The sequence below is a fragment of the Wyeomyia smithii genome, chromosome 1 (genome assembly GCF_029784165.1).
Source record: "Wyeomyia smithii strain HCP4-BCI-WySm-NY-G18 chromosome 1, ASM2978416v1, whole genome shotgun sequence".
Taxonomy (NCBI): domain Eukaryota; kingdom Metazoa; phylum Arthropoda; class Insecta; order Diptera; family Culicidae; genus Wyeomyia; species Wyeomyia smithii.
Window position 1 is genome coordinate 149,338,060 of NC_073694.1, and position 13,204 is coordinate 149,351,263.

At 39.2% G+C, this 13,204-nt stretch overlaps 1 protein-coding gene across 1 annotated transcript in view; it reads right to left on the reverse strand.

Annotated features, from left to right (window-relative positions):
• The window catches only part of LOC129733858 (uncharacterized), a 51,225-nt gene that overhangs the window by 6,147 nt on the left and 31,874 nt on the right, over positions 1-13,204 (reverse strand). Inside the window, exon 2 of the mRNA XM_055695418.1 lies at positions 9,060-9,189. Within this exon, the coding sequence (XP_055551393.1) occupies positions 9,060-9,189 (130 nt within the window). The remainder of the gene's footprint in view (positions 1-9,059; positions 9,190-13,204) is intronic.

Here is a 13,204-nt window from a genome sequence, read left to right on the forward strand (position 1 = left end):
TTGAAAAGTTCGGCGGGAATGTCGTCCTTTTCAGCTCTTTTGTGGCTTTTTAGCTCTTTGCAAGGTTTCATGACCTTATCCAAGGTTGGTGCATTCACAGCTTGTCTATCTTCCTCAATTTCTCTCCTGTTTGTATGGACAACTTTTCCCTCTTCGCCGTTCAACCTCGAAATGTTGTTTCCGACGCATATCGGTGTTTCATTGGTTATCAGATTCCCATCCCTGTCGTTGCACATAATCTCTTTGCAAAAACGTCTAGTGTCGCACTGTGGTCCAGAAATGAAAAAAGGTGGTCAAAAGTCATTTTCTCGTAAACGTTACATTTTAGAGCTATACTGTCTTCGGGAAAGTTTTCGAGTGAAAAAAGATCCTTCTTTGAACATTAACAGATCCGTGATTAATCCCCCTACAAGTGCGATAAAAAGAGTATTTTCTCTAAAAATCAATATTTTTTATCGTCGTCTTTGGCAAAATTTTTCAAAATAACATAACAAAAAACTTTGCTGAAGACACTAGGTAGCTATTTCTCAATCTTACTGAGCTATCTGATTATGTTCAATGATGTTTTAAAAAAAAAGTTTTTGCCGTTAAAATTCATATTTTAACCTACTATACCTCTGATATTCTCACTGAACTTTTAAAACAACATCAGAACTTTATTTTTTATATGTTACAGCAGACTTTAATGTATGATATTTAGGTTTCTATCAATATTTCCTGCCAAAAAATTTCCTTTGACAAGTAATTTTCGATTTTCTGCCGTTTCCCAACACATCCCACGGCAAGATTACTACCAATTGAATTGTTCATGTGCTCTGCACACACGGCAGTTAAAATTTCTTGCAGAAATTTGCAGAAACTTATAAAATGATGGAACAAAACAACTTTAACGTAAGTTCATTTATGTCATGTTGATCAATAGCGGATCTTTGTTGCGAAAATTCTAGCAAGCTTTGCATTTTTACGTTTTGATGCATCTTTTGAAGTATAAACGATGCATGTAAACACGTGGTTTTTGAAAATTCAAATTTCAGCTCAAATACTTCCGAATAGGTGCCCCGCGCATATCATTCAACTTTAGTAGGCAACAATAATAATTAGTTATTGTTTACATGCATTGATAATACTGCAAAAGATGCATCAAAACCTAAAAATGCAAAGCTTGCTATGATTTTCGCAACAAAGATCCACTATTGATCAACATGACATAAATGAACTTACGTTAAAGTTGTTTTGTTCCATGATTTTATAAGTTTCTGCAAATTTCTGCAAGAAATTTTAACTGCCGTGTGTGCAAAGCACATGGACAATTCAATTGGTGGTAATCTTGCCGTGGGATGTGTTGGGAAACGGCAGAAAATCGAAAATTGCTTGTCAAAAGTAAATTTTTTGGCAGGAAATATTGATAGAAACCTAAATATCATATATTAAAGTCTGCTGTAACATATAAAAAATGAAGGTCTGATGTTGTTTTAAAAGTTCAGTGAGAATATCAGAGGTATAGTAGGTTAGAATATGAATTTTAACGGCAAAAACTTTTTTTTAAAACATCATTGAACATAATCAGATAGCTCAGTAAGATTGAGAAATAGCTACCTAGTGTCTTCAGCAAAGTTTTTTGTTATGTTATTTTGGAAAACTTTGCCAAAGACGACGATAAAAAATATTGATTTTTAGAGAAAATACTCTTTTTATCTCACTTGTAGGGGTATTAATCACGGATCTGTTAATGTCCAAAGAAGGATCTTTTTTTACTCGAAAACTTTCCCGAAGACAGTATTGCTCTAAAATGTAACATTTACGAGAAAATGACATTTGACCACTTTTTTTCATTTCTGGACCACAGTGTGTCGTACCTGGAAAAGCATGCCTCCGCTTCCACGAGAGATCGGTCGTAGGGCTTGTGTTTTTTTTTTTTGTGTTGGTGGAATCTGTTTTCGGCCACTCTAGCCTCTCGATACATCTCTCTCATCTGGCCTGTCCCACAGGCTAGCGTGTGATATTGTTTGTTGTTTATCTCTGGACATCAATCGTATCACGTGTTACGTGTGATTCCTACGCTCGAGCCCAACACCTCTTGCGCTGTATTGCTGATCGTATCAAGGATGTGTCTCCACTGTTCGTTCGGGTTTCCAGCTGGTTCACCAATCTGTGCGTTAACCTTCCGATCAGTAATTCATCAGCTAACATTCGCTAGATGGTGATCTGAGTCGTCGTTTTAGCACAACGTTGACGTCTGAGAAATACTATCCGTCAACCAGAATATAGCAGGCTTCAGCATTGTGTGTTTTCTAATATCTTTTCGTGGAAAATACGTGCTACAGATTACCATGCCTCTGGCTGTGACGAAAGTCTCCAATCTGAAATCATTCTCATCACTGGTAGCATGGATGCTGCGTGTACCAACCATTAGATTATTCATGACCAGCCTGCGCGCTTGCGACCTCGGTGTCGATATTTATAACATGTTTCAGGCCCTTTCTGCATTTTTTGTCTAGGAGCTCGCCCATACTCTTCTTTCACGCCAACGGGTTTGTCATTCGTCGGTTCGTATACATTGAACAGGCTGTAATTGAAAAATCTACCCTGAATTCACAACACACCTAAGCTGTCACTGACGAGGTTCTATTCATCTTCGTCGACCGCTCTTCGTGGGTTGGAGTCAATAGTATCGTGGCGCTAGCCCCGCAATTGTTCTGTACACTAACGGTTGGCTGAGAAGTCTGTGTCGAATAAACAGAAGGTCAAATTCCAGAAGCAATGTTGTACCTGGGCTTTGCTTCAGCTGTGACACGTGTTTTTGACGTGGGACTACGTCTTTCTCCACTATACTAAGGTACATTCTGTGAAAACTGGATTGAACATGTAACGTTTTTGGTTGGCGGAATGGGAGTGTTTAGATGCTAATAGCACTCAAACAACTGTTCCGATTTCAATAGTTAATATACCGTTGGAAAGCTAAAATATACAAGATTTGTATAACATGATAATTTTAGTTACCATTTTCTTATTACTCCGGGAAAATTGCGGAAAAGCTAGAAGATCGAATATCGACATACATTTTTCATACGATTGGTATATTTCCCTAACGCAGACTTTAAAAACAAAGACAAAATGATTTCACGCATTCAGTCATTGGCAAGCAATGCCAGCCAATTGAAAAATCGCATTCATCACCCAGCTTAAGCGGCGAAGAAAGAAAGCAGAGATTCTTCCCCCAATCACCCAAGTTCCCCACACTGAGTGACGCTATAAAAGGTTATTCCGTGTTGAGAGAAGATCATTCCCTAATCGACCGTCAAGGCGAACAGTTCGGCTTCCCTTCGATCTGAGTTGGACCCACCAGTGGTAATCTAATGCCGAATTCGTTTTCGAGGTGTACCTACACTTTTTCCAGACTATACTTTGCAGCTTCAAATAAAACATTTTCAGTGTAGTTGCATTGGTTTGCGCAATAATGGGATAGCTGTCAATTTGTTTTGTTTTGGTCATTATTGCCATCGTCATTTTTTCCCGTTTCCATTTCATGTCCATCACGCAAATGTGCTGAAAAAAAAATTACCTGTTACTTTACCACGTGGAACGAGAACCGAAACAAACCAATTTTGACACATCCGTGTGAATGTGTTGGTAACTTCCTACAGTACACTGCTTTTTTCGGGTGTAGTCCGGGACAAAAATAGGGTAGTCAGAGACAGAAAAAGTGTAGTCCAGAAAGTCAAATGAAACATTTACGGTGTCAAAAGTGTCGTTTGAGTGTAGCTACACCGCGAAAACTAAAACGACATAATTCAGATATCGTTGTTGGAATACAGCCCAAAATTGACCGTAAACAGCACTGGGGACCATTGGAAGCCGTTGGAAGGGACCATCGAAAGACTTGGAAGCCGTTTGGGTGCTGCCGATAGTGTAGGTATAGTGTGTCGTATATCGAGCGTGTGTGTCTGAGTAGCGTGTGACTGTGTATGTGTGGGTGTGTGAATAGCGTGTGTGTGTATGTGTGAGTGGCGTAAGTAGTAAGTAAGTAAGTATCGTGTGTATGTATGTGTAAGTAACGTGTGCGTGTATGTGTAAGTAACGTGTGTGTGTATGCGTAAGTTACGTGTGTGTGTATGTGTAAGTAACGTGTGTGTATGTGTGTATATGTATGTTTATGTGTGTAGCGTGTGTGTATTACGTGTATGTGTGTATAACATGTGTGTGCAAAAATGCATTTATCCGAGGTAAATATATTTATGACAGAATACTTGTATAGGCAACAAGTTAATTATTTTTCCTATTAGTACTTCAATTGATACTTCTATGATAGTGAGCTTAATTTTATGCTAGTTATTTTCAGCACTGAGCTTGTTTTGCGTTTATTTGTAACATGGGACTGACCAAAATTCATATTTTTCTACCAATTTAGCAACAAAAAGCTTTTTCTTGCAATTTTTCGACAGCACCGGGTATGTAAAGAAGTTTTTGAGGTTTAAGCAAAAAGTGATGAGAAATTTCATGGGACTGTTATGCATTCATGGGCAGTTCATGTGGGTATTGGTATTTGTATGCTGTGGTTTATGACAGGTGTATGTGGTTTTTGTGAAATGTTCATAAATTATTGTGTATGGTATTTGTACGTTTGGTGTGTGTTATATTCTATGGCTATAGCAGAATTGAATCTTCACACCCACCATAGTCCCACGGTAAGCCTACGTTTGTGCACTCAAGCACATACCCTTTAACTTCTATAATTTACTTGTAATTGATGAAGGCAGTGATTTAATTTTTTCAGAAATAAATTGCAAGGGAATCAAGTAGAGAGAAAATCAAGATTTCGTATCCTTCTGGAATGAACAACAACCAGATCAGAAGGAATCTGTGACATCTGAATCAGAAATAAAAAGTAATAAAAAGTATCTCACTCAACACGTCATTTGCTGCCTTGTGCCAAGGAATTAATTGGAGAAGAAAGATTCTGCTTTCAACAGGATTCAGTGCATAAGGCATTGCTTATTCAGAAGTGCTGCAACGAAAATTGACCGTGTTTTGTCAGTACCTCTGAATGGCCCGCATCACTGAATTTGAATCCGTTGAACATTTGGGGGTACTTGCTAGGAAAGCTGGGTGAAGTGAAACACATGACTTTGAAAACTTTCAAGAATCGTTTGGAGAAAATCTGGAATGAAATGCCGATCGAAGTCGTGCTTGCGGCTTGTGATAATTTTGAGGAGCATTTGTGGGCCGTAACAAATGCAGAGACGAAAGATTTAAATTGAACTGATTCAACTGTAACTTCTCAATCTACCATGGCTATAAAAAAAGAACCAGAGAAGAAAAATTCATCTGTTTTAATTTTATGGCATGAATAAAGTGTATCACTTTCACAGTGACACCCTGTGCTTTCTTCAATCATTCCGGTGAACTCCAGAGTTGAAATGCTACAAAACGATCATCTTTGCGAAGTGATATAACCCTGGCGCTTTGCTATTCACCGAGTGATGGGAATACGTATCCGGCGTATCGGCTGAAAAATCTCTGCCAGTATAGGACTTTTCAAAAATGATTTTACAACCCAGCTTTGTAACACATGTGCAACGCCAGCACTAGATGTGGCGGTAAAACATGATTAACCGTCTGCACTTTTTTCTTTCTGCATGCCATGCACTCAATCGCATCTTTTTCGTTTCTCACCACGATCTGATGATCTACTAAGACGCATTCTGCGTGTGATTTGATTTGCAATGAATATACACACACTGCTCTGCTGTATGTTTGCTTCTCGACACGTGTCTTGCCATGTACCAAAGCAACCGTGTCAATAGGTGAAAAAGCGATGCAACTTACTGCTCATATCTGAATTGCCTGGGCTCGCACATGTTGACAGATAAACGCTAAAGTATGGCAGTCTTCACTTTAAAAAAATTACCATTCGCTGTTACGAACAAGCGGAAACATAGGTAAATAAACGAGTCCGCACGCACGCATAACACATTTCAGTTTTGGGCAGCATCGCCACTTGAAAGCGTGACACTGTGCGAATGAATGAAGCACGAGAAAATATATAAAATTCAATCCATCAATCAAACCCGCCAGATGACGTTCGGTTTATCTCCGTAACCGACAACAAGGCAAGTCTTTCGTAATCAACACATATAACCCAACCACCCTTTTTCGGGGCACTGCACAAGTGCCATGGCAGCAATACTAAATTCGCCTCTCTGGCCTAATGGGATTTACGACTTTCTCTTCAACGATTAATAAGGCATCCAATGTAAAAAGCCCGCAGGATCCATTGCGGCTGGTCGAGGTGAGTATAATAATTGTCGGTAGGCTGAAAATGTTCGACCCTAGCAAGCATACACACGAAATCGAAATTACCTGAAAGCGAGCACCAACTACAGTCATCCGGTTTTTGGGCAGAATTGCTTCCGTTCGACGGGATCGAAAACAAACAAATTGAAATTAAAGCTCCGTGGGAACGGCAAACAATGTTTAACCTAGAGACCTTTTAGGCCTATTTATCGAGGGTTAGTATTATTCCGAACCGAAAGCGGCGATTTTCGGGTAATTTTGTTGTTGTCACCTAACCGGAAAGTTTTTATTTAATTTTTGCAGTTTAAGATAAAAAATCTTAAAATTTCGGTATAATATTTAGTTTGCAAGTGACGACCTTGGAACACGTAAAATACAGGAATGTATGAAGAATATTAGCCCTAAAATAATAGCATTTTATGAACTGAAGCGTTCTTACGAAGTAGCCAATAGCATATATCATTATTATTATTAGAGAAAATATTGTTCAACGATGCTTTCTTTCAAACTGGAACAAAAAATATATACAGCAAGTCAATGGCACGGTCCATATACCGGCACCACAACAATGACCGCTGTGAATTCGGATCGAAACCTCAAAATTCCTTCAACCCGCCGCCTGCTTGTGTTAGACAGACCATAAAACCTTGCGATGATTTTCGAAAACCCATCATTCCCATACCCAACTAGCTAACGCGCTAAGGACGGCGCTCGTTTAGTGATGCGTTTTTTTTCATGAAAATTTCTCCGCTTTAGCTTAATTTACACATACGGGCCTACCAGACGAATAGAAAAAACTTGCGAACGCCATAAATAACAAGTTTCGCCAAACCGGCACTAAAGGCGGCGATTAGTCGGTGCGACTAACACACACCGTCGCATCGCAAGCGCTGTGATTTCCCAAACTGACACATATCATCGCCGAGAGCGTTGGCAGCATTTGGAATCATTAAACTACGTTGCACGTGAAAGGGAAAATAGTTGCTCGGTGAGTTTTGCGCCTAAAATCCAGTGGCTTTCAGCCAGTTTGAAAAATGTTCACCTTCTTGGCTAATTGGAACTCTCGGCTTACAAGAGCAGATACCTCGCTGCCAGGATGGCTTGGCTAAGAGCAAGCCCACCAGTGGCTACTAAATTGAAGTTTCTAAAGCTAGTTTGGCAACTCCCACCATAACGCGGCAACCGCACCGAGCGTTGCTATGTTGGTTTGGGAAATAGCAATCCCCACCTCGGGTAGTAGCGAGTTATTAAATTTGGCAACGCGATAGCAACGAGTCGAATCGTTGCTATTTGATGAAATGTCAAACTGTTGTTTTTTTTTGTGCTCGATAGTGAATGTTCGTAATAATATTACGAAGATGATGAGTGTTTTGAATGCGGACTCAATTGGTCGGCCTCGGAAGACGAAGTGTTTTGCCGCTTGTTAAACACGTCGTAGGACGCAAGTGTCGGCGTGAACCACTACTCAATTTTATTTCCGATTGAGCTGAAATTTTGCACAAGGTGATTTTTCGGACAGGTAAACATTTTGTATAGGTTTTTTTATTGAGATGACCATTTTGGTTGGCATTTTGGTCTGCAACCTAAACGATGCGGAAAGCTCAAATCCTCACAAGATTGGCCAATATTATTCGATAAACCTGGAAGGAATAAATATCAAACGGGACACAAACACTTATGGTTCTTACAATGTACATTGTTACATTGTAAGAACCATAGGTGTTTGTGTCCCGTTTAATACTTATTCGCGAGTTCTTACGTTGCACTAAAATTTAAAATTTAAAGTGAATCTGCTCGGGAGTATTACCAACTATTTTCCCGTTTCGTTCGGTCGTTGTATAAAAAAACACTTTTCTCCTTTACCGCTGTTTCAAAAACAACCTAAGATGCGTTCGAAAGCGGCGTTGGAAATGGTCATCGGTATAGACCGTTGTTAAAACGCTGGATGGCACCTTCCTCCGTATGGCGTTTTTTTTGGGTATTTACTAGGCTGAGAGTCGCCCCGAATCTTTCCAAAAACCATTTTCTTAATCGCGTATAAGGAAATTTGTTTTGCGAAATTCCTTTCTTCATCACTAGAATCAAACAAATAATCGAAAACAATTTACGCGTTCTATATTTAAGTTCTTTTTGGCGGCAAATTTTCAAATAATAATAGCAAACTGTGGGAACCGAGACAGCATGAAATACAGAATACAACTAATGACAGTTCGCCAGCTTTCAGTAGAATAGTCATTTAAGCCAACGTTGCGGGACGTGCCCAGTTTTACGGAATTTCTTTAAATAAACATATAAGGATGAAAAAATTTATGTACGCACAAGTAAAGAAATCTGCAAAAGAATTATGCTATCGATAACTTGGGAGAACGGAAACAAAGTTATGTGAAATGGAGGGAACATTTTATGAAGTAGAAAGAACATAGATCATTCCGGAAACGATTGACTGGCGGATAAGTTGGTTATTACTAGATCCGCAAAAAATAATCGAAATACATCACAAACAAACATTTTGCCAACGCTGGCTAGTGACGGTCGTCAGAAATTGGCAACTGCCGGTGTGAAAAAGAAATAGTGGAATTGGTAATCCCCATTAGCAACGACCGGTGCGAAAATCGGTTGCTATCCAAAATAGCAACGGCCAGCGTTGTGAAAATAGCAACTCAAATGGCAACTAACCGGTGCGCTTGCTCTAAATAAACTTTGTTTCATTCCAAAACATTTGAAAACACAATACTTATGACATTTTTTTACTATTGTGCACTCACCCGATGACGCTGGAGGTTTTTCCTTCGGATAGCAGTATCGGAAGAGACCACGTGTCCTAGTGTAGTATATGAGCCTGTTGTTGAAGGCATCTGTGAGGGCTGACGCGTCTGGATGTTTGGCTATAAATGTCTGCAAGTGAACCAGAAAGAAACAACATTAGCTCGTGTACAAGGCTGTGTGTGTGTTGCAACCACAATTGCAATAGGCAGACTGGGGAAAGTAATTGACACAGGATGGTTCTTGATAGTCACAATTTCGCGATATTCAACTAGTTTCAGGACAAGCAATTATGCGATATATGTAGCCCCCATCGTTATGAGTAGTAGGTATGCGAAGAAACGACAGAAAAAAATTTACTGCCAACAGGTGTGTCTTATTCAAGTCTTCAACACTGTCATAGATAAATTGTACAACGAAGCAGGCTTGTCCACTTTAAGTGGCAGTGAAAGTCGGATTCACTTTCATTATTGATATTCGTAGAGCTGTGAGCTTCGCTCTGTAAACGTTGGCACACTGGCGGTAAATTTTTCTGTTGTAATAGTAATATTAGGCTGGCCAGATTTTCTTTGGGAGAAAATGGGACAAATGGGTTCCAAAACGGGACACATATGTACAATATTCCCATATTAATATCAAAAAATGTTCATTAGCCAAAGCATACAAACCATTGCTTTGATGAGCCTGCCTCATTCTTAGTGTTCGATGAAATTTTACGTAGTGTGATTTCTCATGAAATTTGTAACATGGAAGATCGAGATTCTGCAGGCCACATACCGTTCGCGGTCACAAATCGTTAGAGAAGGTCCTTTACTGTAAGGTGGTACTGCCAGGAAGGCCTCAAATTTCCTCAATAGTGACAAAATCTTGGCTACTCATAACTTATTATTCAAAATATTTTAATGCAAAGCTTCATCTTGAACATTTTTGATGGAGTATCAGAAAATTTTGGACGATTGAAATACGTCCAAAAACGGTACTGGCCCGTTTAAAACGGTACGTCTGGTCAGCCTAAGTAATATAAAATTTACCCTGAAAATAACAACAAAAAATAACTCATGCATTCAGTTGGCTATACAGTGCTTTTTCGATTTTATCACGGTCAAAAAAAAAATTTACCGCGAATTTGGCGAAACCGTGAATTCAGCGAAATAATAAAAAATGAATTTTTTGGATTGGATTCAATTGAAATTTATGATATTTTGAGTAAAATGATGCACTTTCATAGTTAAATGGAATATAAGTTCAAAAAATAAATGAATAAACAAAAAAAGGTTACTTTATGATATTTTTCTCCATTGCATTTTCGCGAACTTTCTCACAGCTATTATACATGCAATATCAATATGATTTGTACTGCCCATTCTTTAGCATAGCTAGCGGAGCCTATTGCTTGTTTATGTGAAATTTTGGAACCGCTAGATATTAAAATCTTTAAATCCACGCTCCATGAGGACCAAATTGAAGGGCTATTTGAGTTGTTAACAGATCTTATTTCTCAACGGCTCGAATAATACGTAATTTTTGCTTCAAAGTCAATGAAATACGTATTTCACGATTCATTTTTCTCAAAATTATGAAACAAATTATTTGTAACAGATATGACACTTGGTTGCCTCAGAAAATTTATCAAATAAATTGTGTTAATAAAACTATACACATGCAAGGACACAGGCACAAGTGAAAATGGTGTTTCGAATACATTTTCTACAACTGGAAGAACATTATTCTTGATTTAAAGTTTTTTTTTTTAAAAACGTGACAAAAACGAAAAAAAAACCGTGAGAAAATCGAGCGTGAATTTGGCGAGTATTGATATAAACGACTGTTGATAAAAGCGAAAAAGCACTGTATTATGTTTTTTGTATATTTAAACTACGGAACGGAAATTCATAGTATACGTAGGCACAATACACTTAGTAAAAACGAAAAGATCAAAAGAAAATTTCAGGAACATCAAAGTGCAGTGCCGATTGTGATGAATTGATTTTAAAAAAATTTTAAAATGTTATATGGAAACGTCAAAAAATCCCTCTCCTAGGTTGAGGGGCTTGACGGTTTTGCAATTAGTAATATCTGGTTTAAATTCGTGAACTAAAATACTCCTTTCGGTTATGTATTATACAAGATAGATCCAGTCTAATAAGGCCAGATGCTTGTTGCAAAACACCTCAAACGTTCTTTGAAAAGACTTTGATGGGCTTTTCGGTTGTAATCAAAATAAAGAAGCAATAAAACTTAACCTAATACTGCATACAGAATGACCATTGTAAAATAATTTTAAATGTCTATAAAGCTCATTAGAATCTTTCATTGTAACGGCCATAATAAGACGAAGTTGAAAGTTAATGATAATGATTGAGTGGAATGTTTGAATCATTTAACACTTTGATAAAAGGTCAGATTGATTGATCTCGTCTTTTACGGATTAAGCAGTTTTAATTGACTATTGTGACAACTAAGACATGCTTTCTACTGAGGTGCCCAGAGGGCTCAGTAAAGGAATTTGGTATAGTAATCAAAAGATTGCGTTAGGGGCCATCCACATACCACGTGGACAGATTTTTAACGATTTTGACCCCCCCCCCCCTTGCCCTCCGTGGACAACTGCCCATATAAATTTTGAAAAAATTGTATGGACCGTGGACATTACCCAAACCACCCCCCCCTCCCCCTAAAGCTGTTCACGTGGTATGTGGATGGCCCCTTATCAACTTTCTCAAAGCCAACGCTCAACCAGTAGTTAGATATAAGCGCGGTCGTAATTCAGACTTATTTACATTAATTTTTATTCTTCAAATCAAATTATTAATCCAGTTTCCTTTATTTAAAAAAAAATGCGAGAAAAATCAAGAATTAGAGCAAACGAAAAATCACGCAATTACTCTGAGGAATACAATCAAACAAAGGTCAATGAAAGAGTGATTAAAGATAACAAACATAAAACGGGGTAAGTAAAGGATTAAAGCACAGCAGGTATGTAAAAAAGCAAATTACTATAACTAATGTTATTACTATTCATCAAATGTTTCATATGACAAAAGTTTTATTGAATAAAAATATTTAAATATATGTGCGGTTGGGAGGGGTTGCCTTGAGAGGCCCTGGACGCAGACCGGCATACGAGACAAATATTACATACATATATTACAAATGGACGAAATTTATTAACATCAACCACAGTTACACCATTCCGCGTCGAACACTCGACAGAAACGGACGTGCAAAGTGGTCGTTCTATTACAATCCGGTCCGTGTGTACGAATAGCCAAACAAAAGAGTGTATTATTCGCGCTAAAGGCCAACTAGATTGTGAGTTGTGTCGCTACGTTCTGTACCCGGCTAGCAACTTTGGCTGTATTGGTGCAAAATACCAGCTGCAGTTTTGATCTGTGCACAGTGAATAGATCTTTCGAGTTCAAGGCCATCAGTTGACAGTCGAGTCGTGTCGCTGTGCTGAGTGATCTCACACCCGGCTCACTGCTGGTGGCTGTATTGGTGCTGCTGTACTGGTGCTGCTGGCTGCTTTGGGTGCAGCTTCGAACGATCGGACAACCACTGCTGGAAGGAAGAAGTAAATAAGTACGTGTTCTTGTCGGCGCTAGTGCGCTAGTGCGCTACATTTAGCGCGATGGATATAGATCCCTCGCCTCCCGTGCCACCATCCCCGAACCCCCCTGACCCTGACCCTTCTGTTACCCCCTCCCCTGTTCCTTCTCCAGTCCCCCCTCGCCCCAGGCTTTACCCGGACGGATCTCAACAGGGCAGCTATACTGTCTATTTTCGTCCAAAGGCAGGAGTGAATTCAAAGCGATTAAACATACTGCAAATTTCTAAAGACCTGACGAAGGGGTTCAAGGCCGTGACCGAAATCTCCAAGGTCCGACCTAACAAGCTCCGTGTCGTGGTCAGTGATCTGGCACAGGCCAATGCTATCGCTTGCTCTGAGCTCTTCACACGCGAGTATCGCGTTTACATACCCGCACGAGACGTGGAGATCGACGGTGTCATAACCGATTCGAGTCTGTCTGTCGAGTGTATCCTAAAAAGCGCAACCGGTTGCTTCAAAAATACTGAAACACAGGCGAAGATTTTGGATTGTAAGCAATTGCGGTCCATGTCTCTCGTCGGCGGTAAAAAAGTTTAC